The sequence below is a fragment of the Microtus pennsylvanicus genome, chromosome 3 (assembly GCF_037038515.1).
Source record: "Microtus pennsylvanicus isolate mMicPen1 chromosome 3, mMicPen1.hap1, whole genome shotgun sequence".
Taxonomy (NCBI): domain Eukaryota; kingdom Metazoa; phylum Chordata; class Mammalia; order Rodentia; family Cricetidae; genus Microtus; species Microtus pennsylvanicus.
In genome coordinates, this window is record NC_134581.1 from 26,989,388 (window position 1) to 27,016,856 (window position 27,469).

Sequence of the window (27,469 nt, forward strand, 5' to 3'; positions counted from 1 at the left end):
ATGGCATATGACAATTTACCAATATAATGTACATTCTAAATGCCTGGGTTTTTTTTTTCAGTATTGAACCCAGGGCCTCATGCACACTAGACACACACTTTACAGCTACACTATATTTCCAGCTCAAAGCCCACGTTCTGAACCATGTCAGTAGGGACAGTCTGGCAAGAACTGAATCAGTAAAGAGAACTATGCCACTTTAAAGCCAGTGTATCTGCATTAATAGGTACTAAATAGTACCGTGAATTAATAGTATCGCCTTCCTCATAACTGAGTCCATGGGCACTGCACTCAATATAAAGAAAGAAACAAAAATATGTGCGCATGACTATGGAGATTGGAGATTGAACGGCTCTGTAGTGGCTCTAACTCCACTCGCTAGGGCCACTTAGGATAAGCGAAGCCTTTAAGGTTCTTGGAGAAGAGCACACAACAGTGTTTTCTGGATTTCAAGGGTGAGGCACGACTTCAGCTTAAGTTATTGTTTTCAGAAGCCAAGTGGAATCAAACGCTGTAAAAACAATGTCAAGAGCAAAGAAAAGAAAAGAAAAACCCCAAGGGGCTCCTCCCTCGGTGGTTCCCATTCTTCAGCAGTTCCTGAAGACATACCAGAAGCACTGCGCGCAGTCTGGGACGTCCCTGTGTCCCACCATCCAAAGGGACCTGAAGAACAGCATTGACAGAGAGCAGATCCTCAGGAAGGTGAGTGGGGGATCGGTCCCTGGGGTTCAGTCCAAAGCTGACTCTCCACCAACTCGGCACTGCCCAACGGAGTGACGTACACAGCCTTGCTCATTGGAGACCGAGGGCCTGGCCACTGTTCTGCCCCCTCCCCCAAACCATGCACCTGCCCCTTTGACAGCCAGAATGTGTTTGTGGGGGGATTCAGGAGTTCCTCTTTAAGCCCCCCTCTTTCCTGACTCTGGCCTCCCTGAGGTGTACCCTCCTTCCCTCTATCCTCTCTGCCAACCTCATCGGCCCTCTGGATTTTTCTAGTCCCTTCTTTTTTCAGCCCCTGTTCCAGTGAGGGGCTTCCCACAACCATTCTTTTAAAAATTCATGTGTACAGCTGGGAGGTGGTGGCGCAGACTAATCCCAGCACTCGGCAGGCAGAGGTAGTAGGATCTCTGTGAGTTCAAGGCCAGCCTGTTCTACAGAGCAAGTCCAGGACAGCCAGGGCTACACAGAAAAACCCTGTCTCAAAAACAAAACAAAACAAAACAAAACAACCTTGCTGCTTGAACAGAGTGCCAAGATTGGTTCCCAGCACCAATGTGGAGGCTCCTATTACCTCCAGTTCCAGGAAATCTGACGCCCTCTTCCAACCTCCCAGGGCACTGCACACATGCACACAGACACACACACAGTCAGAACACGCAGACACATAAAATTAGAATAGATAAGTCTTAAATAAAAACCTGGGCTGGAGAGATGGTTCAGTGGTTAAGAGCACTGGCTGCTCTTTCAGAGGTCATGAGTTCAATTCCCAGAAACCACATGGTGGCTCACAACCATCTGTAATGAGATCTGGTGCCCTCTTCTGGCCTGCAGGCATACATGGAGGCAGAATGTTGTATACATAATAGATAAATAAATCTTTTTAAAAAAATAATAAATAAATAAATACCTTATGAATCAGCCATTCTTATCCTTGCGATATAAGATGCAATCCAATGTTCCTAAGAGAAAAAGAAAAAGCTGGCTGTACAAAGCTAAATTGATTTTGTGACCTAATAGTGGGCAGTAACGCTGACCCACAGAGCCGTGAGCTTGTCCATGGCAGGAATGCCATCAGCTGGGCCACCACCGTCCCGCTACACAGGTCGTCCCTCAAGCAGTCGTCCAGTCTTCTGGTGGCGCCATTCCTTCCCCACACACCCAGATGCATGGGTGTCTCTTGATGACGGCCACCTGTACTGTTCTTCCACTCCAGTTTACGCTCGTGAGAGCTGGTGACGCCACAGCGAGACACCCGCCTGTTTCCTTGGAGCCTTTGCTCATGGCGATTCGGGATGAGCGCTACACGCTGGGGAGGGAACTCTGCGTCTGGGGCCTTCAGCTGACCAACCCGGAGATCGCCAGGCTCGTGAGTGTGCTTTCAACCCTTAAGATCAAAACCAAGCTTGCAACATCCTGTATTCCAGATGTAGTTTATTTTATTTCTGACTCGTTGATATTCTGCAAGATTTTCTTTCTTAAAAACATTATTTTAGTGAGATTCTTCAAACATTTTAAATGAGTTCCTTATCTTAAATAAGTTTTAAATAAATTTTAAGTAAGTTCCACTTGTTTTTCTTTGAGGCAGAGTTTCTCTGTGTAGCCCTGGTGGTCCTCCAACTCTGTAGACTAGGCTGACCTTAAACTCAGAAATCCTCCTGCCTCTGCCTCCTGAGTGCTGAGATTAAAGGTGTTTGCCACCACCACCCAGTAAGTTTCACTTTTTAAAGAAAATATGGAAAATGACAGAACTAATATCCATAAATCCACCTCCCAATTGTAATATACTCCTTTTAGATTAATATTTATTTATTTACTATGTATGCATTGTTCTGTCTGCATGTGTACCTGCAGGTCAGAAGAGGGCGTCAGATCTCATTATGAATGGTTGTGAGACACCACGTGGTTATTGGGAATCGAACTCAGAACCTCTGAAAGAGCAGCCAGTACTCTTAACTGCTGAGCCACATCTCCAGCTCCAGACTAATTTTTTTAAGAATTTACTTACTTAACGCTGGGCGATGGTGGCGCACGCCTTTAATCCCAGCACTCGGGAGGCAGAGGCAGGAGGATCTTTGTGAGTTCAAGACCAGCCTGATCTACAAGAGCTAGTTCCAGGACAGGCTCCAAAGCTACAGAGAAACCCTGTCTCAAAAAAACAAAACAAAACAAAAAAAACAAACAAAAAAAAGAATTTACTTATTTAACTTCATGTGCATGAATGTTTCACCCGCCAGCAGGCATGTGCTCCACATGCACCCCTGTTGGAGCCCCTAGAACTGTAGTTACAGACGGATGAGATCTGCCATGTACGTGCTGGGAATTGAACCCAAGTTTTCTGCAAGAGCAACAAGTGCTTTTAACCACTCTGCCATCTCTCCAGCCCCATAATATACTCTTTTAAATGAATAGAATGAGCAAATACTGACCAATATAATAGCCAAAGCTTCAGTCACCTCTTTTCCCCACCTGCTTCCTAGGTGGGGCCTGCCCGAGGTAGCTGTGCAACCACCATGCATACACTGACCCTTGTAGCAATAATCATGCATGTTGTCTTGTAGCAATAATCATGCATGTTGTCTTGTAGCAATAATCATGCATGTTGTCTTGTAGCAATATGCATGCATGTTGTCTTGTAGCAATGTGCATGCATGCTGTCTTGTAGCAATATGCATGCATGTTGTCTTGTAGCAATATTCATGCATGTTGTCTTGTAGCAGTATGCATGCATGTTGTCTTGTAGCAATATGCATGCATGTTGCCTGCATAAGTATGATTCTGTAAATCAGATTTTCACTCTCATTCTGTTGTCAAGAATCATGTTCAATCATTTTAACCGTCATTCTACATATAAACATATAAACAATTTTTGATTAACCTGCATTGAACTTCCTTTATTGCAAATAAGAAGATTTTCACTTCCAGAAAAGGTGAATCAGATAATTAAGATGAACTCTCGCTGAGAACTAGATAAGCTAAACACACATGTGCACATGCGTACATGCACAACCTCACACGATTCAAAGAAGGGTAGAGGTGGAGGTGCTCCTGGGATATTTAATTTAAAAGAGGGTAGTTGAGGAACTTAGAAACATGATCAAGAAGCTGGGTGTCATGGCACACACCTTCAGTCCCAGTACTTAGGAGGCAGAGGCAGGAAGTTCCCTGTGACTTCCAGGTCAGTCTGGTCTACATAGCAAGTTCCAGGCTATCCCGAGCTATATAGCGTGACCCTGTGTCAACAAAGCAAAACCCAGAAAGAAAATTGAAAAGTTTGCCATTGGGCAAGGGAGAGATGAAGGAAAGAAGAAAGGGGGGAGGGAGGGAGGGAGGGAGGGAGGGAGGGAGGGAGGGAGGGAGGGAGGGAGGAAAAAACTCTAGCAGCACCTTTAGGAAAGAAGTCCCTCATGTTCGTTTCCCTGCACTGAGCAGGAAGCGAGGGGGAGAAAGAATCAAAGCCGGTGAAAAGGAAGGTGATTGACAGCAGGAAGTCAGAGGGAATGCAGACAGAACAACACAAGAGCCACCACTGCACGGCCACAGAAACAGTGAGATAGACGCCCATTGCCAAGTCAGAGAGGATATGAAGCCGCTGAACTTCCCACACTGAGAGAGGGTCCATACACAACAGCTACGCTGGAAGACTATATTGCAGTATCTCGATTCCAACGTTTATTCTCCCTCTCTCTTGTTTTGTTTGTGCTGTTGGTGGTGGTGGGTAGCAGTTTTTTGCTTTTTATTTTTAAGACAGGGTCTCTCTCCAGCACCCCGACCATTCCAGAACTTACTATGTAGACCAGGCTGGCTTCAAACCCAAAGGCATCTACCTGCCTCTGCCTCTCCAAGTGCTGGTTTTAAAGGTGTGAGCCGCCACACCTGGCTAGGGCCTCCAAATTGAGAGGTTCACATCTCTAAGCCTTGAGAACTAGGGACCTATGGCTCCACCTTTCAAAGCTAGAGGCTGACTGCTCTGGACGCTAATGGCAGGGACTACTGCTCTGGGCTTCCAGGACATCACTGAGCCGCCAGTTACAGCCTCCGACTTTCAGCATCAGACTGTGAGCTCACTCAGACTCTTGCTTCTGCCCTCGGCTCCCACCTGTGGCTTCTCACAGCTTCTCCTCGTCCACTCTTAGGGTCTCTCCATCCTAACAGCTCACTTTTTGTAGACTTGGCTTGTTTTAGATTTACACGGGGGCTCTGAAGCTTCACCACCACCTGCTAGGAGTATAGCTCTGAGTTTTGGATGTTGGAGCCCTCAGCTCCTGGTAGCTTTCTGGAACTCTCAGCTCCCTTCTCACCACCACTTGCAGCCTATGCTGACTAATTTTATGTCAACTTGACACAGGCTGGAATCCCCTGAAAGGAAGAAACCTCAATTCAAAAACTGCCTCATAAGATGGGGCTGTAGGCAAACCTGTAAGGCATTTTCTTAAATAGTGGTTGATGGTCCAGCCCATTGTGGGAAGTAGCATCCCTGAGCTTCTGGTCTATAAGAAAGCAGGTTAAGCATGCCATGAGGAGCAAGGCAGGAGGCAGCAGCTCTCCAGATTCCTGCCCTGACTTCCGTCACTGATGGACTGTGAGGTAGAAACATAAGCCAAGAAAATCTTCTCTCCCAAGTTGCTTTCGGTCGAGGTGTTTGAGCACAGCCCTAGTAACCGTAACTAGAACACAGGCTGGAAGCTCAGCCCACTCTAGCTAGCAGGTGGGGGAGATCGCACGTCATGCAGAGTTAGCACTGGCCCTGTGGCTATGGCTCAACTTTGCAATCTCAGCCAAGACATAGTTGGAAACCCTAGATCTGACCGATATGTCACTACCTTAAAAGGCCCTTAGCCTTCCGAATCCACCCAAGCCCTCTCAAGGTTTCTGTTCTGAGCTGAACGAGTGTCCTCTGCTGGTTGTAATGGCTGAAAAGCAGCTCATGCAAGCCTCACGACTGGAGGCTTTAAATGCTCTTTCCCTTCAGACAGGGATTTAACCATCACTGGTATCCTTGGCTACCACAAAATGACCTGTCTGTGGACCTCTCCACTCTGGAGCAGATGCTGTGGGGACCGTAGACGCTTGTGTACAGCCCAGTCCAGCAGCAGCTCCCATAGCAGCTGCACAGTCCACTTCTGAGCAGGCCTTGGAATGAGGATGTCTGGGCCTGGGAACGACAAAGACATTCTTAGGGTTTTTATCTCATGCCAGGGGGGGCAGGGTCACACACCACACCTCTATTGAAAAGAGCACAGGCGCAGGAGGCTGTGTTTCCTCGTTAAGAAATCAACATCTCTGGCCAGTGAGATGCCTTGGCAGGTAAAGCACTTGCTGCTTAAGCTACATAAAGAAGGCAGGAGAGCACCAACTCCAACACACACGCCAACAAGTTAAAAAAAAAAATTCTTTTGACAAATCCAGGCCTGGCAAGCTGGCTCAGTGGGGTAAAGGCACTCGCTGGGCAAGCCTGCGTTCCAGTCCCAGGACCTATGCAAAAATGAAAAGAGAATCCACTCCACCACGTCATTTTCTGACCTCCACATCCACGGCACAGCAGGCACGCGTCCCTCCCCCACTGAGAGTAACTAGTTTTTAAAAGCTGACATCCGCTGTCGTCCGAAGAGGCTGTCAGCATCACCGGCTGTGTGGCTGAAGCAACTGCTACTTCTGGAAGTTGAAGTCTAAAATCCAGGGGTCAGCAAGGTTTTCTTCCTGTGTCTTCTTAGGGTCCTCTTCTTGTGAGGACACTAGTCAAATCAAGTTAGGGATCATCTCAAGATCTCATCATAACACAGGCACCTAAATCCATGATGCAGCCTTCCGAGAGGCCTGGGTTAGCACTTCAGTATACGATGGGGCAGTAATAGTCAAGTACTGTTTAGCCCACAACACGAGCAGTGTATCTCATCACAGGGCTTTGTGTTTCTCATAGGATTCCTCAATGAATCTTTGTTTTTTAAAATGGAAAACTCCTTATTTTCATGCTACAAGATGTAAAAAAGCATCTTGGAGGCAAAAATGTTGAGATCCTTCATAGGCTTGGCTTGGGAATATATGAGAACTCATAGGCTTGGCTTGGGAATACATGAGACCGCGGAGCACACCGGCTGTCCTGACGGAAATGTTTTTCAATCTCCTAGGCTTTGTTTCTGGAGTCGAAGGGGCACACCACCTGCCCGGTTACCACCTTGGAGATCATTAACTGCAAGATGGATCTGTGGTCCCTGGGGCGACTGGGGAAAGCTTTGCAGTTCAGCAGTTTGTATTTCCTGGCCCTCGATTACTGCAAGTAAGGCTGAAGGTGGAGCTGTGGCAGGCTGGGCTGGAGACGGTGACAGCTGGAGGATGGGGGGCGGGGTAGGACCACACACCCAGGTTCTTGAGCCTCCTCGAGACAAGAAAGAGAATCCTCCTTCTCCTGTGCCCAAGTAAATGGTAGTGTTCCCCTTTGTTCCTTTAGCAAATGTTTGTTGAAGGTGACCGTGTGTAGGATACAGAGCTAGGTGCTAAGGAAGATATAAAAATAAAGATGCTGTGCAGGCCGGTGTTTGTCACCTTGACGCAAGACAGGGTCATTTGGGAAGAGAATCTTAACTGAGGAAATGCCTGTAGTGCTCTTTATCAGTGATTGATATGGGAAGGCCCAGTCTCCACATCAGTCATGAATGATACCATTCCTGAGAGAGTGGTCTTGGGTATTAATCCCAGCACTCGGGAGACAGAGGCAGCAGATCTCTGTGAGTTCGAGGCCAGCCTAGTCTACAGGCTCCAAAACTACAGAGAAACCCTGTCTTGAAAAAAACTAAGGAAAGAAAGAAAGAAAGAAAGAAAGAAAGAAAGAAAGAAAGAAAGAAAACTGAGCAAGCCATGAGGAACAAGCCAGGAAGCAGTGTTTCTCCACAGCCTCTGGATTAGTTCCTACCCTAACTTCCCTGGATGATGGACTATGGGCTGTTAAGATTAAATGAATCCTTTTCTCCCCAAGTTGCTTTGGTCATGGTATTTTATCACAGCAATAGAAGAAACCCTAAGACAGACACCAAAAAAGATATCAATAAGAAAAATATCAACATGACCCACAGAATCAACTAGCCAGAGCCCATAGGGGTTCACAGAGATTGAACAACAATCAGGGAGCCTGTATGGGTGTGACATATGTTCTCAGCTTATATGTTATGGTTGTGTAGCTTAGTGTTCCTGTGGGACTCCTAACCGTGGGAGCAGGAGCTGTCACTCTTTTGCCTGCTTTGGGGACCCTTTTCCTCCTACTAGCTTGCCTCATCCAGCCTTAATACGAGAGTAAATTCCTAGTTTTATTATAACTTGATATGCCAAGTTTGGTTAATATCCCTGGGAGGCCTGCCCTCTTCTGAAGAGAAAGGAGGAAGAGTGGATCTTGGAGAGAGGGGATGTGGTGGATGGAGGAACTGGGAGGAGAGAAAAGGAGGGCAAACTGCAGTCAGGACGTAATATAAAAGAGAAGAAGAAAGAAGAAAAGAAGAAGAGGAGGAGGAGGAAAGATGCAAACAAGGTGATGCTGGCATCCAAAGCGTCTTCAGAGTGGTAGAGCAGACAGGCTCTTCACTATACACAGTGCAAGGTAGAAACTCTGAATGTCATAGAAGATGCCCCGGACATGGTCCGTGTTCAGTCAGGGAAAGCATGGCTCCTTGGGTGACAGGCCAGTCTTCACTGAGGCGCAAGGAAGGGACGAAGCAACTGCTTCTGAGAGCAGGAGCGTAAGCACATTCACTGACAGTCAGGGTGGGAATAACAACACCAGCAAAAGGTTCACACTTCTTCGTGCTTTATTTCCCTGCCATGACTAACCACAGCGTCCCCCTTGGCCTGTGATACAGTTTAAAAACCATGTGGTCTGTTCTGTCTTTTCAGGTTTGGAAATAAAGAACTTGAGAGTATCTTCTCGGGCCTGGAAAACAACCAAAGGCTCCAAGGCCTCAGTCTGCGCTACTGTGGCCTCGGGCCTCAGAGTGGGCAGAGGCTGGGCTCTGTCATCAGCCAGAGTGCCATTTGGTGAGCTGCCCCCGGGGCCCTTGCTCACCTGTCTCATTGCACCGTGCATCCTGGGGGCTGGATTTGCTCTCCGCCCCCAACCGTACGTGTGTATGTTTGTGAAGGTGCACACACATGTGCACGTGGAGCCCAGAGGTCAGCTTCGTCGTTCCTCAAGTGCGTTCCTCAAGCGCTCTCCTCTGGTTTTCGAATCGGGGTCTCTCACCGGCTTGAAGCTCACCAAATAGGCTGAACGCAGAGAGCTCCAGGGATGCGCCTGTCCCTCCCCTTTCAACACTGGGATAACAACCACACCACCGTGTCCTGTGCTGTTGTTTTTCTCTAAATTTCATTAGAAATTTATCTCTATTTTGTTTGTATCGTGTGTGTGTGTGTGTGTGTGTGTCTGTGTGTGTGTGTCTGCATGCACGCACACACAGGCACATCTGGAGGTCAGAGTCCATCAAAGGATTCCTCTCTCCCACTCTCTACTTTTTGAGACAAGGTCTCTCACTTAACAGAAAGTTCCAGGGACGCAATGGTCTCTAACCTCCCCCCCCCCCCCAATGCTGGGATCACAAGTATTTGGGGTATGCCTGGCTTTTACGGGAGTGCTGGGGATTTGAACTCAGGCCCTCTTGGTTTCATAGCAAGCGCTTTACCCACTCGGTCATCCCCACGGCCCAGTGTCCAGTGTTTTTCTCTGGGTTCTAGAGACTGAACGTGGGTCCTCATGCTCGCTTGGCAAGCACTTCACTTACTAAGCTATTTCCCTAGCACCCCCCCCCCCCCCACACACACCCTTTATTTTTCTTACTCTGAGGAGAAAAGGCCTTTGAGAACCAAGGGTATCTGCTGAGGGCGTGGTTTGTGACACTGGCATAGCCAGCTTTGGTGACATGGTGTAGTGTATGTTTACTGTGCGTATGCACTGACTATGTTATGTCATTTATGGCTTGTTATGTCCTGTCGGAGAAGGATTTTAAATTCAAAGTTGAAGTGAGCCTGACAGCCAAGGAGCAATGCTTTCTGCCCTCTTCCCCAGCGAGCTGCATCTGGATGGAAATGATCTGCAGTGTTCTGGGACCCTGGCCCTCCTCAGACCCATAGCAGAATATGCAGAGATGCAGGGGAAGGACCAGCCCGCCTCGGCATCACCTCACACTGGAAATCTCCCTCTGCTTCCCCAAGGTGAGCCCTGGGTACCACTTCTAGGCTGCCCTGCTGGTTCCTGAAGAGAGGATTCTGCTTTGCAAGCTGGTGGCTTCTTAGTGCTCACTGGAGACCTTCTGGAGGTGTCTCTGTCCTGACCTTCAACACCTGCAATTTAATATTGAAAGTCTTAGGGGCCAGCAAGGTGGCTCGGCAGTAATGGCACCTGCTGCAGAGCCTGGAACATGGTGTAAAGAGACTGGCAAGTTGTCTTCTGACTAACAGAACTCACACATACACGCACTTGCATGCATGGATTCACACACATGCGCTCATGCACACACTCGCAGACATAGACACTAGATAAACAAACAAAACCTGATTTTAAAAAGAATAGCTATACATGGTGGCACACGCCTTTAATCCTAGTCCTTAGGAGGCAGCGGCAAGCAGATGTCTCTAAGTTCAAGGCCTACCTAGCTTATAAAATGAGTTCCAGGCCAGCCAGGGCTATATAGTAAAACCCTATCTTTAAATAAATAAGTGAAATCTACATACACACGCAACAACAACAAAAAAAGCAATTTAAAAAAATCAGATAAAAGTTCTGGAATTGTTTTGCCAAAGAGGCAAAAAACTAAAATAAAACAGAAGCAAAAACAAAAAACCCCAGATCAGAGAAGGTGGCAGACAGTGTCTGCAGCTGCTGTCCTCCCAGCAGCTCAGGATGGCCCGGAAATGCAACGCATGTCTTGTGTTCAGGATCTCAGCAACGACAACAGAACCCCCCCCCCCCCCACACACACACACACACGCTCAAGGGCTTTTCTAGGCCCCCTCCTCCCCTGGGCTGCCACTTCCGGTCTCCTGAGCTGCCACTTCCGGTCTCCTGAGCCTTGCTCTTCATCCAGCTCAGCCTGTTGCTTCACCCACTCTCCATTCCTCTGCTTTAGTTTGCTCAGGTGGCCATAGCAAAATCCCACAGGCTTGCTAGCTAAACAAGAGAAAATTAATCATTAATCTCTCACAGTTCTAGAGGGGAAAATCCAAGATCAAGGTGTCAGCCAAGGGCTAGAGAGGCAGCTCCTCTAGTAGGATGCTTACTGAGCACACACAAACTCCTGGGTCCACCCAAAACTATGGAAGAGTTTGAGTCTAGCCTAGAGTACGTGAAACCATGTGTGACTCTGTGTGTGTGTGTGTGTGTGTGTGTGTGTGTGTGTGTGTGTGTGTGTGTAAGAAGGGGGGTAGAGTTTGCCTGGAGTGTGTGAGGCCTAGGCTCTAACCCCAGGACCGGGATGAGAGAGGAGGAATAAAGGAAAGCCCTTGACTGCAAGAGCTTATGCTGGCTTGCACTTGCAGAGAGTTCCGTGAGTGGTCCGGGCAGCAGACTGCTGGGAGTTTGGATCTGACCCACTGAAGGGAACGACATAACAGACTTCATTTTATTTTCTGGCATATTTGCCATATGCTAGGAGTCTCTACTTTTGAAAAAATCTTAAACTTATAATGAAAATTTTAAATATTAACTTTAAAATGTACCTGACAGGCCGGGCAGTGGTGGTGCACGCCTTTAATCCCAGCACTCAAGAGGCAGAGGCAGGGTGATCTCTGGGAGTTCTAGGCCAGCCTAGTCTACAAGAGCTAGTTCAGGGACAGGCACCAAAGCTACAGAGAAACCCTGTCTCGAAAAACCAAAGGGAAAAAAAATGTACCTGACATTAGCACTGGGAAGGCAGAGGCAGGCGAATCTCTGTGAGTTTGAGGCCAGCCTGGTCTACAGAGTGAGTTCCAGAACATCCAGGGCTACACAGAAAAACCCTGTCTCATAAAAACAACAACAATAAATAAACAAAACGTACTTTACAGTATAATAAGTTTTCAATATTCATATAGGCAGTCATGAGAGGATGTGTGTGCATGCCCTGACTGTTCTGGAACTCACTCTGTAGACCAGCTTGGCCTTCCTTGAACTCACAGATCCACCTGCCTCTACCTCCCAAGGGCTGGGATTAGAGGTGTGTGCCACCACCTTTTGCCAGCTTTTGAGTTAGCGGTTCTCTGTAGACCAGCCTGGCCTGGAACGCAGCGATTCACCTGCCTCTGCCTCCCGCGTGTGGCCTTTAAAGGCATGGGCCACCACAGCCCAACTCCTACACAGTTCTTAATGCATGCCAACAAAATGTATGCCTCCATAACTGTCCTTAGCAATCTCAGGAAGGTGGGGCCACGGTTATCGAAAGCAGCTGTGGCTGAGGGAGTCACCAGCAACCGCAGGACGACTCTGGGAGCCCCACTTGGCTCTGCTGGGTTGCAGGTTAACCTCTAGCTTTGCAGCAGGGAAATACAAACAACAGAACCTAAGCGATTCTGATGCTGTTCGGCTAATTCTCTCCCAAGAGAAATACCCTTGCAGGAAGTGTCCATAAAACGAACCCAAACAATCACCAATATCAGAGGATGCCGAAAATCATTTCCTTGACTCTGACCCTGCACCGTTGTTTTGTCTTTTTTTCTTTTTTTTAACCAGTGTGTGGAGGCAGAAGCTCGACTTTGAGCCAGATTGCGAAATCTTCCGAAGCTGTAACAATGAAAAGGACCTCCCAGAGGAAAAAGGGGGAAAGAGGTATTTTGGTTGTCGTTTCAATTATTCTTTCCACTCCCTTCACCTTCTAACTCACTCCCTGTGTGTTCCTGGTGCATAATTATCCCAAACAAAGACTTCAAATTCAATGGAGAACAAGCAGATTCGATGTCTTGTGACCTCACACAAACCACCCATCAACAGTTTTGCCGTGTCTGCCAGAGAAATTCATCATGGCGCAGTCAACATTCCAGAGGAGCATGGTTTGGAACAGTTCTTCTAGGAGCTGCCAGCAAGGCCTCAGAATCCTGATTACTCAGAGTTAGAACCAGGGTAACGGTGAAGGGGCTTTGGGAGAGATGGGAAGGGGCAGAAATAGGGTGAAGGAGGGGCAAGGGAATCAAGGGGGAGGGAGACAGAAAGAGAAAGAAACAGAACTCAGAGTGGGATTTACTACCCCAGGAGCCCCCCAAGGACTGAAGTTCACCATGTTGCTGCAGCCCCTGCTCCTGCGCTCCTACCCTGCCTGGCTCTCAGCATCCCACCCTGCAGAGGGCAGATTGGGCCCTACAGGCTCCTCTGCAGGCACTAATGCATTAAAGTTCTAAGGACACAGAGCAGGAGAGCTGCTGGGTGTGTCATGAAACAGCCTTTGGGAAGGTCTCGTGGTGCAGCCTGTGCTGCTGTGGTTTGAGCATTCGGTGGTTTGTGTTTTACCTTTGTGGGGAAAACAACCAGCTGTTTAAGAGGAACCTAATCTCCTTGGCCTCTTTCCTTCTTCAATTTTAATCTGTTCTTGTGTGGTCGTTTTTTTCTGCCCTTGAATTATCGTTAAGCCTTTTCTGTGAAATACGGCTACATTAGAAAATTACAGACTCTTGTTGTCCAAAAGCCGCATGAAAATGTAAAGCCGGGTACATGCCCCTCTTCTCATTGGCTGGAAGGACAGAAGGAGGATGATTGAGGAGGTCAAGGTTATCTTCAGCTACAAAACAAAGTTTGAGGCAAACCCAGGCTATAGGAGACCTTGGGGTAAGAGAGAGAAGTGGGGGAGATTATAAAGCATGAAGGCATTTCAGGCCCTGTTCTACTGTGTGTCTTGGATGCCATTTTCCCATTTGGTAATGCTAATAGAGAAGGCAGTCAACGTTTCCAAGACTAAAGAAGTGGCCTTTGGTGTGTTCTCTGGAGAAGCAGAAGGGAGTTCTGCTCCAGAGTTGGGATCAGAGAAAAAGCTTTAGAGGCAAGATGACCTAGGGTGGGAACAAGAAAGAACTCGGACAAGGAAGGATTTAAGTAGGAAAGGCCTTCCCAGTACCATCCAGGAGCCCACAAGTTTGGCCAAGACAAGAGGATGCAGGCAGGAGACTGGCCCTTCTGAGGGAATGGACCGCATTAAGGGACCTACAAGCCAAGACAAGGGTTTGGATTTGACCCAGGAGACAATTGAGGCCATTAGTCTCCTCAGCCTGAACTCAATGGAACAATTTTCATTGTGTGTGTGTGTGTGTGTGTGTGTGTGTGTGTGTATTTTCAGGGATAACAAAACTTCAAAATACCTTTCCAAAGGCAGGACATAATGCCACAAGTCTCATGAGGCACAGGGGAATAGAGTTATATGAGTTCAAGGTTTGCCTGGTCTGTATAGAGGGTCATAGGTTAGCCAAGGCTACATCTAAAAAGAAAACCTTCTCTTCTCACATTGGACAACTGCTTAACAGTCATTGGGGTTGTGGGAGAGAATCTGGTCTTTCGTAGGACTCTACCTGTTTCAAAGTGAGGGGCCGAGAGGAGCTGCTTGTGCCCTGCTCCTGGGTGAGGAGGACAGGTGGTTTCCATTTGGTCCTGATTGGAAACAGCCAAAATATTTTCATGCACACCCATTGTGGAAGGAGGTTTTTGGCCTGCTGCTTGGATAGCCATCCCTACAGTACCTTCTGAGGCCAAGCGCCACTCAGAAGCCTGGCCCTTCCCCCGACTCTCCTCTTATTTGGAGTCCTGAGAACATTTACAGTGATAACCACAAAAACGAGACAACTGACATTGGGTGGCTGTCTATAGTTTGATGGCGGAGCTCAGTATCCTATGTGGCTACCTGCAGTTGCACACAGTATCCTATGTGGCTACCTGCAGTTGTACACAGTATCCTATGTGGCTACCTGCAGTTGTACACAGTATCCTATGTGACTACCTGCAGTTGTACACAGTATCCTATGTGGCTACCTGCAGTTGTACACAGTATCCTATGTGGCTACCTGCAGTTGTACACAGTATCCTATGTGGCTACCTGCAGTTGCACACAGTATCCTATGTGGCTACCTGCAGTTGTACACAGTATCCTATGTGGCTACCTGCAGTTGTACACAGTATCCTATGTGGCTACCTGCAGTTGTACACAGTATCCTATGTGGCTACCTGCAGTTGCACACAGTATCCTATGTGGCTACCTGCAGTTGTACACAGTATCCTATGTGGCTACCTGCAGTTGTACACAGTATCCTATGTGGCTACCTGCAGTTGTACACAGTATCCTATGTGGCTACCTGCAGTTGTACACAGTATCCTATGTGGCTACCTGCAGTTGTACACAGTATCCTATGTGGCTACCTGCAGTTATACACATGCCTGTCCTGGCCATTCTGCATTGGTTGCACCACTGAACACAGAATCATTAAACCAGTGCTGTTCGACCCTGAGAGTTTGGGCACCATCCTGTGGGTGCCATCCCGCGGGACCCTGAGGAAAGGCTGAGGCTGCTGGTCCAGAGAGATCACTGGGAACCAATTCTTTAAACATGAAAACATTGACTGCCTCCCTTGGTTTATTTTGCTCAGTGAAGAAGATGAGAGAGCGGAGTGGGGCTCTCTGATGCCCCTTCTGTGCCTTGGGAACCTCAGAACAAGCAGGCCAAGCCCATCCTGCTGGGCTGCTCGGGTTCATCCAGCCTCTGGGGATCCAGCTCTGAGACCCAGGCTCTGTCTACACGAGGTTGTGTACAAGAGTTTAGAGGTTGGTCAGCCTTCAAACAGGTGACGCCCAGCTTTTCTACAGCCCGGTCACCAACTATGCAGCAGCAGGGGATGGTAAAGGCCAGGAGTCACAAAATGGTCATGAGGAATAGCCACCTGAAGATAGCAAGGTTCTCCTGAGCCGTTCTGCTGGTCCTGCCTTGTGACCTCAACACCCCTCACAGTCCCAGAAGACACAGTGGGGAGCAAGGAGTGTCTTGGAGCCTATTCTTTCCCCAGCTGAAGCTACACAGTATAGCCAGTGTAGCAGTCCTCAGGGCTGTTTAAATTCTGGAGGACTGAGGATGAGAAGGGTCAGCCTGTGACTTAGCTGTATGAACAGGGGCAATAGTCTTTCCTCGATCCCGATGAGATCAGAACTTGACTCCAGTAGCAAGCTGGCCAAGTCAGGTTCAGTTCTCCAAATAAGGCACTATTGTTGATATCAAAGTCACAGCCCACAGAAATACCAGTGGCAGTAAGGAATGCAAGAGCCCACTTCAAGAGTCAAGATGTAATCTTCAAAAGCTGTATTAATTCAAAAACAGGAAGCTACCAGTTACAATCCTGAAGTCACTGTACTCGTGATTTCATGCTGGGGACAGCTGATCATAGACAGGAAACCTCTACAGAAAGGGACCAGGACCCTCGGTGTGAACCAGCCAACTCTCTTCACATTCTGTTTTCTGGAGTCCCAGGACCCTCGGTGTGAACCAGCCAGCACTCTTCACATTCTGTTTTCTGGAGTCCCAGGACCCTCGGTGTGAACCAGCCAGCACTCTTCACATTCTGTTTTCTGGAGTCCTAGGACCCTCGGTGTGAACCAGCCAGCACTCTTCACATTCTGTTTTCTGGAGTCCCAGGACCCTCGGTGTGAACCAGCCAGCACTCTTCACATTCTGTTTTCTGGAGTCCCAGGACCCTCGGTGTGAACCAGCCAGCACTCTTCACATTCTGTTTTCTGGAGTCCCACCATCGAGCAGATGAAGTTCACTTTCATAAAATGGGGTGGTACATGGGAAATTGCTTGTGTCCATTATCAGTGGGAGGATGTTATATCTAAACAACTTTAAAAGAATTGTAGCCAGGCGGTGATTGCACGTGCCTTTAATGCCAGCACTCAGGAGGCAGAGGCAGGCAGATCTCTGTGAGTTCGAGGCTAGCCTGGTCTACAGAGCTAGTTCCAGGATAGCTAGGATTGTTAAACAGGGAAAACCTGTCTCAACCAGGAAAAAAAAATTCTACCTCAAGGAAGGCCTGGTGTCTACAGATAAGCACTGCAGGCTCTGGTGCCTACAGAATGTGTGGTGCCACTTGTCCTGCTGAACCAAAGGAGACCAGAGGGTGAGGGAGAAGATGAAGCTGTCTCAGCCCCCCACACACACCCCACCCATGAGAAATAGGCCCCTGTCTCATTGCTATGACAACACCTGACAGAAGCCATTCATGGAGGAAGGGCTTATTCTGACTCAAGTTTCAGAGAGGTCACAGTCCACCCTGGTGGGAAACACACAGCCGGAGGAGTGTGGGGCGTATTTTCACACACAGCAGCCAGACAGGGAGCAGAGAACACAGGCCAGAACCGAAGTGGGAACAGCACTCAAGGCTGGCTTCTAGTGACAGGCGATTGCCAGGTGGTTTTGAGTATTTGTTTGTTTGTTTGGAGTTTCAGGGATTTTGTTTTTGAGTTTTGTTGTTGTTTGCTTTGTTGTTTATTTGTTTGGTTGATTTGTATTTGGTTTTTTGAGACAATTCTTAAGTATCCCAGGAGAGCCTTGAACTCATTATTAACTGAGGATGGCCTTGAACTCCTGATTCCCCTGTTCTGCTTCCTGAATGCCGAGGTTATGGTTTCAGAGTGGGACAGGAGCATAGTGGGACTGAGCTGTTGATCTTGGGCAGTTCTCCAAGACAGAGAGAATGGGCCACCAGGAAGACGGAAACTCATTCGGCTGGGTAGACCTGGATCCATCTGCAAAGTGGCTTCCAGGTTAGGTGTGCCAATGTCTGAAATAAATGTCAGACCCTTTGGTAGGGGGACACTTGTTAATAAGTTACCAGGTTGCTTGCATGCAGTGTTTTAGGAATTCAGGGAAGTCAAAAATGACACCAGGAAGCAAGGCACCACTGTGTGCCATGCACTATGGTCTTTCACAAATGGTCATTGAAAATGCTACTTGTCGCCCCTCAGAACGATGCCAGGAGACGGGATAACAGCCTCTCTTATAATGAGGCTCAGAGATGTTTAGGTACTTTATAGGCGCCACAGGACATTTTGTTTGTTTGTTTGGTTGGTTGGTTGGTTGGTTTTGGTTTTTTGAGACAGGGTTTCTCTGTGTAGTTTTGGACCCAGGTTCTCCACGACAGAAAAGTGCGTTCAGATAGTTATTGTTAGAGAACCCGTCTGTTTATTTTTTTTGTGTGTATGGGTATTTTTGTCTATGCTCCATGTGGATGCTTGGTGCCCAGAAGGGCCAGAAAAAAAGTATTGGATCCCCTGGAGCTGGAACTGTAGATATTTGTGATGAAAATGGAACCCGGGGCCTCTGGAACAACAGCGAGTGATCTCAACTGCTGAGTCATCTTTTCATCCCACACCTGGCTTGGTTTTAAAGTAATAATAATTTTTTTAAAAAAAGGAGTAAAAATAGATTAGAGGGAGTACAGCTGGGGCAGACCAAGGATGACCAGGGCCTGAGCGTGTCCCCATCTGTATCCTCAGGATTTGTTTTCCTCCCAGAAAGAAGAGCTTGGTATTGCTTTGGTTAAAGCCCCAGACCAGCACCAAAGCAGGACCTGAGCGGCCGCTGCCTTTCTGCATTCTTTGCAAGTTTATAAATCTCATGAGAGGTCCATCTTCCAATCTGGTCCATTTGTTGTGGGCAAAAAGTGATGTTTTCATTACTCCTTGATGCCAGTTTGGGAGCAGTTGAGACAGTTTGCCCATGGGGATGCCGGCTCTGCCCAGTCAATCACAGGCCGAGCAGGCTCCCTCTCCAAAGGCACAATTTACACCGAGCTGATACAGCAGGGTGCTGGGTGCCTGACAGTGACTCTCCTTGCAAAGCTGAGCATCTGTATAGGAATTTGGCCTTCAGTCCTCATCCCTGGCTGAGGATGGCTCAGGTTTTACCATTTGCTACTTTCTGGTGTGTGGAAATTAGGAGAAAGAAATGAGAACCGGTGTGGTCAGTGTCCACCTCGTCAGGGCAGATACTCCACTCTCAACGGCATTTTAGATTTGTGAAAAATTTTTATAAATGAAAAATTATACTCCATTCATGTTCATGAGTGGAATCAAGGCATTATACTCAAAACCAATAGTGCATGGTATTAAGTTTGGCAATAAGTGCCTTTGCCTTCTGAGTCAACCCGCTGGCTCTTCCCTGCTTTAAATCAAGCCATTTACCCTTCAGGCCAGTTCCATCTGAAGCAGTTCATGGAATAGTGAGCTCGGGAAGGCCTCAGGGAGCACTCTAGCTTGGGGAGCAGTGGTTCCGGTTTCCCACCTCTCCTGGCTGAGTGGATGAGCCTGACTTTTGCTGATGGCTGTTTTCTCTTCATGTTTTCTTCTTTCTCAAACTCCTAAGATTGAACTGGGGTGAATTAAATGTGCCCCTTGGTGGCCCTGACGATGAACTCTGAGAGACCTCAGCAGGCCAATGAGGGTGAACCAGACGCAGGACTCCGGCCCTCAGTGATGCAGTCGCGAGTCACTGAGGCAGGCGGTCTTTTCTCCGCTTGAAAATGACTGCTTCTCAGACCTCTATAACGAGCTAAGCCCCTTCCAATAAAAACTGTTGACTCCCCAGGATTAGCAGATAATTTTCCTCTTTAGGAGATTAACAGTGACGATCTGACTCCGAGATGGGATTGTCTGTCATGCAGTCTGGGGCCTCTGTTGTAAAGGATGACATGGAACAAATGCAAAACCAGGACTCCCAAAATCACATATATTCTATTCATTGACTGTGTTGCGAAATAAGTCTATTCAGAAATCCAGTATGTGCAAACTCTGTTGGAAAATTGGCTTAGCTGGTAATAAATAGGGGAGCTATCATCTAAAAATAATACCGGTGTTCTGATTTTTCTTACAGGAATCAGGAAAAAAGTTAAACGCCTGATGGAAGCTGGTCCTTGGGTAGTGATGCTGCATCTGGCAGATAACAGCATCGACGGGACAGGAGTAGAGGGAGAGCAATTGCTGGAACTCACTGGAACTTTAACACGGTGGGGAGCAGTAAGAGCTTCGAATTCATTCACTCTCTAAAACTAAAGGGATGAAGCCAAACCAGACAGCTGATCACAGCTTTTCAGCAATTCTTGTGTGTCTTCTCAGCTCGGAGAGGGGCACTTACCAGTCCTGGTCTCAGTACTTGTGCCCCTCAGGAACCTCATAAGGAGCCTCATATGAAAAGGGTGGCAGTTGGGGCAATAGAGGAGGCAAGACTTAGACCATTCCTCTACTGCTAAGGTCAGGATATAACTCAAACCCTGACTGATGTCATGAGGAGGAAGGGCAGCTTGCTTGGAGCACACATTCTTATATTTGGTTAGGAAGCTACCCACCCTGGACTCTTAAAGCAAAAGATGGAACTAAAATTCTCAGAAGCTTCTAGAAAGCACTGTTTCCTTGTCTTGCTTATTTTGACAACCTGAGGCATTCTCCCATCCATCTCTACTGAACCCACACCTTAAGCTGACAGGGCTTGCAACCACTGCAGGAACTGCAGGGTAAAAAAGGGCTCTGGGCAGCACTGTCTCATGGCCACAGCACCACTGGCGGCCAAGATCGCTGGGCACGGCTGACGTCAGAGCCTGAAGGCTGATGGGTAGCAGTTTTTATCTCGGCAGAAAGAGGTTCCTCCTTCCTTACTCAAGAAGGATGGCAAGGCTTCCCAGCTGGCGATCAGCGCTGCCCTTTCCCAGATAACTACATCAATAATTTCTATTTCGATATCTTTTTGAACTTAACATATTGCTGAGGTAAACTGCTGAAGACGTGTTCAGGATTTTTGTGTTTACATCCATGAGCTACGCGGATTCACACTCTCATTCTATATAATACATTTGCCTGCTTGGGATCAGAAGCCCTTGACGCCTGGAGCTTTCTCAGCAGGGGGTTTTGTGGTTTTTTTATACAAGTCTCACTATGCTGCCTGTGCTGGCCTCAAATTCATGGCCTTCCTGCCTCAGCCTCCTGAACACTGGGGTTACAGGCATCTGCCACCACACTTAGTTCAACCAAAACTCATTTTTCAAAGCAGTATATGTTAGGTTAAACCCAGGGTCTTGTGTGCCTCGATTTAACTCCCTACACTGAACCAACCAACCAACCAAACATTTAGTATAAGGCTCTTCTGGCTTTGAGGGATTTTGCCTGACATATTCTAGTTTGTTTCTTTCAAAGAATGTATTTATATACATTGTCAAATATATTAGAATAAAGTTATTCATATTTCTTTATTGTCCTTTTAGAAACTGTAGGTGCTGTGGAAACATCTTTTTCATTGACATTGGTCATTGTGTTTTCTCTTTCTTCTTATACATTTGGTTAGAAACTTATCAATGTTACTGATCTCAGAGAATCGACTCTTGGTTTTCTTTAATTTCTGTTTGTTTCGTTTTCTTTTTGTTTTTTGTTGTTGTTTGTTTGTTTGTTTGTTTTGTTTTTTGAGACAGGCTTTCTCTGTGTAGGTCTAACTGTTCAGGAGCTTGCTTTGTAGATCAGGCTAGCCTCAAACTCACAGAGATCAACCTGCCTCTGCCTCCCGAGTGCTGGGATTAAAGGCGTGCGCCACCACTACCTGGCCTAAATTTTCTTTACTCTTACTGCTCTTAGGTTCACTTTTCTCCCTTCTTACCTCCTTTGTCTGCTTATCGTGGATTCCAGGGCTTTGATTACCTCCTGTGAAATGTTAGTAGTGTCTAACACAGGAGACAGAAGTTAAATAAATCATTTATGCAAAGAGCTAAGCCGCGTTCAGGGATCTCGCTCCTCCTTTGTCCAAATAGGAGGGAAGGAGGCACCGCCTCTGGCCAGTTGAGCAAATGAAGTCCCCTCTACGTCCAGGCTTCTGGGTTCAGCACTGGGCAGGAAACTGAAGCCTCTGGGGGGCAATTCTGTAGCGCAGAAGCCTTCAAGTCTGGGGATGGCCCTGGTGGTGGCCAAGGCACAGCAACCAGTGAGGCTCAGCTCCCCAAACGTCACAGACACAGAGCTGAGTTAATCAAGTCGGTCTCCGGCATCCCTTCCTCTCCCGTGGGTCTCCTTTCCCTGGCAGCACCCCTTTCTTTACCTTTTAGTTCTTTTTAGATTCATTTATTTTTATGTGTACAGATGTTTTACCTGCACATATATGCACCACATATGACCCGGTATCCTTGGAGACCAGAGGAAGGATTAGATTACCCGGAACAAGTCTGTGTGAGCTACCATGTGGGAGCTGGGAACTGAACCTGGGTCCTCCGCAAGAGCAAAAAGTGCTCTAACCACTGAGCCATCCCTCCAGCTGTGGTTCCCTGTTCTTCCCACCTTGTCTGAGGAACATGGACAGATCTGGGAGCTGAAACTGTTCAAGTCCTAGGCAGATGCTTCCTTGAGATCTTTGATAAGCATAGGCCGACGGCTTCAGCTCTGGCTGCTGAATCAGTGGAAAGTGTGGGCATTGAGCAGCAGAGCCAATGAGACCACAAAGCCAGCAGTGACCTACGTGAAAGTTCAAGCCCCCCTATGTGATGATGACGCGGGACTGATCTCTTGATAATCACATCATAATTTACTTCTGAGCCAGAGACCATGAATTAACTTTCCTTGAGTCCCTGCTGTGCTGAGACTAACATGTACTCAGGAAAGAATCATTCTGTCTTCACTGCAATCTCATAAAAAAGACCACAAAGCCCCTTTCTGGCTAGTTTTGCAGATATGGAAAGTTAGACCCATGAGGGCACATGCCTTGCCCATGGTCAACGAAAGGGCAGAGCTGACCAGAAGTCCAGGTCTTTGCCTCAATGCCACCTCCACAAAACCAGCCAGCAGAACACTGCCAGGCCAAGAATTCTCAATAACCAACCAAGAAATAAGGAAAATGCACTGGTCACACCACCCTGAACATTCCTGGTCTCTACCGGTCTTATAAGTTGGGCCTAGAGTCCTTAGGCAGGACCAAAGTACAGTGGTTTTGTTCTCATAAAGCTAATTCATCTGATTTTAAAATTGTTATTCGGAAGCTGGCCTTTTTAAACTAATTTATTTGTATTTAATGTTCGTTAGTGTTTTGCATGCATGTATGTCTGTGTGAGGGTGTCGGATGCCCTGGAACTGGAGTTACAGATGGCTGTGAGCTGCTATTCAGTTGCTGGGAACTGAACCCAGGTCCTCTAGAAAAGCAGTCAGTGCTCTTACCCGCTGAGCCATCTCTCTAGACCCAAGGCTTGCTGTAGCTGGGTTTTTCTTTGGTCTGCCAGCTCACAAATAATGACACAGAGACTTATTATTAATTATGAAAACTCAGTCTATAGCTTGGCCTTATTCCTAACTAGCTCTCATAACTTAAATTAACCCATTTATATGAATCTATATGAATTCTATTATGTGGTGTTACCTCTCTTCCATCTTGCACCTCCCGTTTCCTCTCCGTGTCTCCTGGCATCTCCCACGTGCCTAAATTCCTCCTCCTCTTCCTTTCTCTCCCCAGAAATTCTGCTATACCTCCTGCCTAGCTATTAGCTGTTTAGCTTTTCATTACACCAAATCACAGCAAAATATCTTCATAGAGTATACAAATATCCCATAACAGCTTGCCTTTCTTAATTTTATGTGAAATTAATCCCAGTACTTGGGAGGCAGAGGCAGGTAAATTTCTGTGAGTTTTGAGGCCAGCCTGGTCTACATGGCAAGTTCTAGGCAAGCCAGGGCTACATAGAGAGACCCTATCCAAAATAAATAAATTAAATTACATTAAAAAATCACCAGGTAAGAGTTATTATTTATTTGACATTCTAAAAGTCATCAAGCCATGGTCAATCTCTCAAATATTTTGATATTTTTCTGGTATATAATATATAAATGACTAAGAAGTCTTACACGGAAGCTTTTTGTTTGTTTGTTTTTCAAGACAGAGTTTCTCTATGTACCTTTTGAGCCTGTCCTGGAACTCACTCTGTAGACCATGCTGGTCTCGAACTCACGGAGATCCACCTGCCTCTGCCTCCAGAGTGCTGGGATTAAAGACATGCACCACCACTGCCCGGCACATGGAGCCTTTTGAAAGTAAATGAATAAAAGAAAGATTTATGGTGGGAAAAGCTTGCATTGGCTTTCCTAAGAGAAGCAGACTCTTCCAAAGTAGAGAGGCTCATCCAGGTTCAACAAGCGGGCTCAACACCTCTCCAGTCTCAAGGAGGGCCATCACATCAACTTGGAAAGGGGCAGGGAGGCTGAGGAGCCTGAAGAGAAGGGGTGTTCTCTGAAATTCTGAACTGACTTTCTCTGAGGGACCGTGAGCCACACAAGGTGACAAGCCGTTTTGTTTCATTGTTTTCTCTATGCAGCCTGATCAAATACTCCCCTCACTTAAGGGAACTCGACCTTGGAAACAATGTCCTGGGAGAAACGGCTGCAGCAGACATTCTGGGAGCCATGAGAGCCAGGAAGACAGGTCGAGTTTCATCTCCCCGGCCCCGAACTAGTCGCAACTGCCCCATTGTTTAAATGACAAATCTGAACTGTGCAATGAGCCGTGTGTGTGTGTGTGTGTGTGTGTGTGTGTGTGTGTGTGTGTGTGTTGAATGAAGGCTAGCCTCCATTGGGTCAACATGCCAAGAGACTTGTGCAAACCTCAAAAACTTTTACAATGTTGTGTGTCCCCTGTGAGCCTCTGAGTGATGGTTTTCCTTTGTCTTTCTAGGCCAGTGTCGAGATAATTCTGTCTCTGAAGTAGCTTACGCTTGCAGCATATTCCCAGCCTGGCTGGGTTTTTTTTATTGTTGTTGTTGTTTGTTTGTTTAATATCTTTTTCTCTATCACTTTTGCTTTTTCTGTCTTCTCTTTCCTTCCTTTTTTTAAAAAAGGATTTATTTATTATGTATACAGTATTCTGTCTGCACACCAGAAGAGGGCACCAGATCTCGTTACAGGTGGTTGTGAGCCACCAGGCAGTTGCTGGGAACTGAACTCAGAACCTCTGGAAGAGCAGCCAGTGCTCTTAACCTCTGAGCCATCTCTGCAGCCCTTCTTTTTCCTTTCTTACTCACCAAGAAAGTTTCTCCTGTTCTCTGTTCTCCTCTCAGCTCAACCTAATGTGGTTTGTACAGAAACCGACTGTAGAACTGAAGTAGCCACTGCCCTAAGACACAGCTGAGCCAGCCAGACACGGGACCCTTTCAAGTCCGAGGTCAGCCTGGGCTACATAAGAATACCTTGGAGACAAAGAAAAAGAGGGAGAGAGAGAACAAGGAACGCAGTGTACTTATTAATCATCCAAGAGGGGTTTGGCTCTAACTGGCAGGCAACCCTGAGTGACTTGTGGTCCTGTAGCCTTTGGAAAGTGAGAGAAGAGAGGTCAATTAATGGTGACTACCCCTGGCCTCTCCTTTTTTTTTTTTTTGGCTCTTGTTATTTTTATTGATATTTAAAATACTTTTCTTAAATCTTAGAGAATTTCTTTTTTATTATTTATTTATTAAAGATTTCTGTCTCTTCCCCACTACCGCCTCCCATATCCCTCCCCCTCCCCCAATCAACTCCCCCTCTCTCATCAGACCAGGTTCCCTGCCCTGTGGGGAGTCCAAGGACCTCCCACCTCCTTCCAGGTCTATTAGTTTATTTGTTCTTACTGCTCTTACGGGGAGAGCAAGAAATGCCATTTGAAATGTTGCTCGATGTAAAACATGAGGAGATATTAGTATGAACGTTAGTGTTGCGGAGAGTGAGGGTAGGCTGAGCGGGGAGAGCTCCCTGGCAGCGGCTTCCTGTCTTCATCATGTCTTTAGTAAGACTGGAGGCTACATTTTTCCTTTGCTGGCAGTGATTTAAAGAGAATTACAGGGCTGTCGTAGTCTGCTGCATTGCTCCATTTCCAACTAAAGTCATGCATGTTTAATGACCAATTAAATGATTCTAAGATTTTTCTTTTCAATTATCCTTTTCTTTTAGAGAAACAGAACACCCACTTCGTGTTCCATTAGAGCTGAGATGAAGTTCAGCAGGATTACTCTGTTAAACCTAACTTTAAGTGCACTAAGCAGAAGGCAGGTCACGACTGCGCTTTGATTTTCCTGGTGCCACTTCCCACTCTACCTGGCAGAGACCATTACTGAGCTGCAGGCGGTCTTCCCCATTACTGCAGGGAGCATGATGAGAGACAGCCCCCGGCGACTTGACGGGAAATGATTTCCACCCAGTAGCTCTCTGGAATGGAAAATGTCTCACTTGCTTAGCAAATGGCTCAATTTACATAAATGAGAGGCTGATTACGGAATGCCCACCTGAAATGCAAGTAGTCGTTTAAACAGCATTAGAAGGCAATCTACGCTCAAGGAATCAGCGATTTTGAAGTTTCGTCTAAGTGTTCATCATGAACAGCCTGAATGCGTTTGTTTCATGAGCCAGACTCCTTATGCGCTGTTTCTGACAAAGCACTTTAATTAGGTTGTTAGTTTGAACACAGTGAAGAGTCCTCAAAAAAGGGTTAGCCGCTTGGATTTCACAGAGCGAATCACTAGTCATTTAGCCCTGAAGACACTGCTTTAAAACCTAAAACAACACTTGATTATAAAACTAACGTTCTTTCTGTTAGTGTCTTCCGCGTTGGTGTCGTTTGCAAACCAACAAGGGAATTTCAAATTCTCCTTTGATGAAACCATACTAACTTTCTTATCTGCTAAAGAGGGAGTTTCCTTCCTTTTGCCTTTATCTCTCCCCCATCTTCTTCCTCTGGTTCTGATTTTTTTTTTTTTTTTTTTGAGACTGGGTCTCTGTAGCCCGGGGCGACCTTGAGCTGGCTACTTCACCAGGACTGGTCCTCCGGCCTCTGGAGTCCTAGGATTGCAGAGTTCCACCATGCTCTGTCAGGGAGTTCTGCAGACGCCAACCGTAATGACGCATCTCCTGCTGGGCTCTTAGGCACCCTACACAGTGTGAACCATTCTGCTCACTTACGCTTCTCCTCTCTTTGCTCAGGTAAACTACCACCCTTAAAAATTACGGTCACTCCTCGGATCTCCTCAGACACCTTCACAGCTATTTGGAAACATAGCAAGAAATCTAATAGGACCAGAAAAAGGAAGAAAAAGGTAAATTCTTTACTGTCTGGGTGGTTGAGTAGTAGCCACCAGGGGGCGCTAGACGAGGCGTGAACCTCGGTGGACATAGATGGAGCCTTCGATGCCAGAGTTCAGGGTCTTCTAGGTCACCCTCCCCGAAACTATCGTCAGATGGTCGGTGGTTAGGCCAAGAGATGAGCAGTAAGACAACAACATCATCTCTCAGAGATTAGTGGAAACTGCCTCCGGCTTCACCCCCTCTTCCCTGCCAAATGCGCGTGTTCCCACAGGCCTGTTGCAGATCTGCAAGGAGTTTGTCTCCACTCTTAGACGCCTGTGCTGTCTTCTGGGCAATAATGATTTATATACGTTCATTCTAACCACTGCGTAAAATCGAATTCTTTCTTAATAGGGCAAATATTTAATGGCACGGGGTGGGGTAGGGGGGATGTTACAAAACTAGCTGGTTTTAAGAAATAGGTAGAAGACGATTTTTGAAATGAGAATTTAAAAATAGATACATGCATTTAAAAACCTAGATTGCTGTATACCAAATTATCAGCACCGTTTCTACCATCCAGTGAGTAAATACTCTCCCCTGTGTGAGTTTGTATGTGTGTGTTATAATTTTTTGTTTACTTGTTTGTATATTTATTGAGACTGGGTTTTACTCTGTACATCAGACTGGTCTTGAACTTGTGGCAATCCTTCTGTCTATTCCCGAATGCTGAGAACACAGGCA

At 46.9% G+C, this 27,469-nt stretch overlaps 1 protein-coding gene across 1 annotated transcript; it reads left to right on the top strand.

Moving 5' to 3' along the window:
* Nucleotides 1–522: 522 nt before the first annotated feature.
* Nucleotides 523–26,820, top strand: LOC142846727 (uncharacterized). The gene is made up of 9 exons (XM_075967556.1): nucleotides 523–702; nucleotides 1,934–2,086; nucleotides 6,846–6,994; nucleotides 8,599–8,739; nucleotides 9,764–9,909; nucleotides 12,401–12,496; nucleotides 19,560–19,692; nucleotides 24,016–24,122; nucleotides 26,645–26,820. The coding sequence occupies exons 1-9, from the start codon at nucleotides 523–525 to the stop codon at nucleotides 26,818–26,820; spliced, it is 1,281 nt and encodes a 426-aa protein (XP_075823671.1).
* The last annotated feature ends 649 nt before the right edge of the window (nucleotides 26,821–27,469 follow it).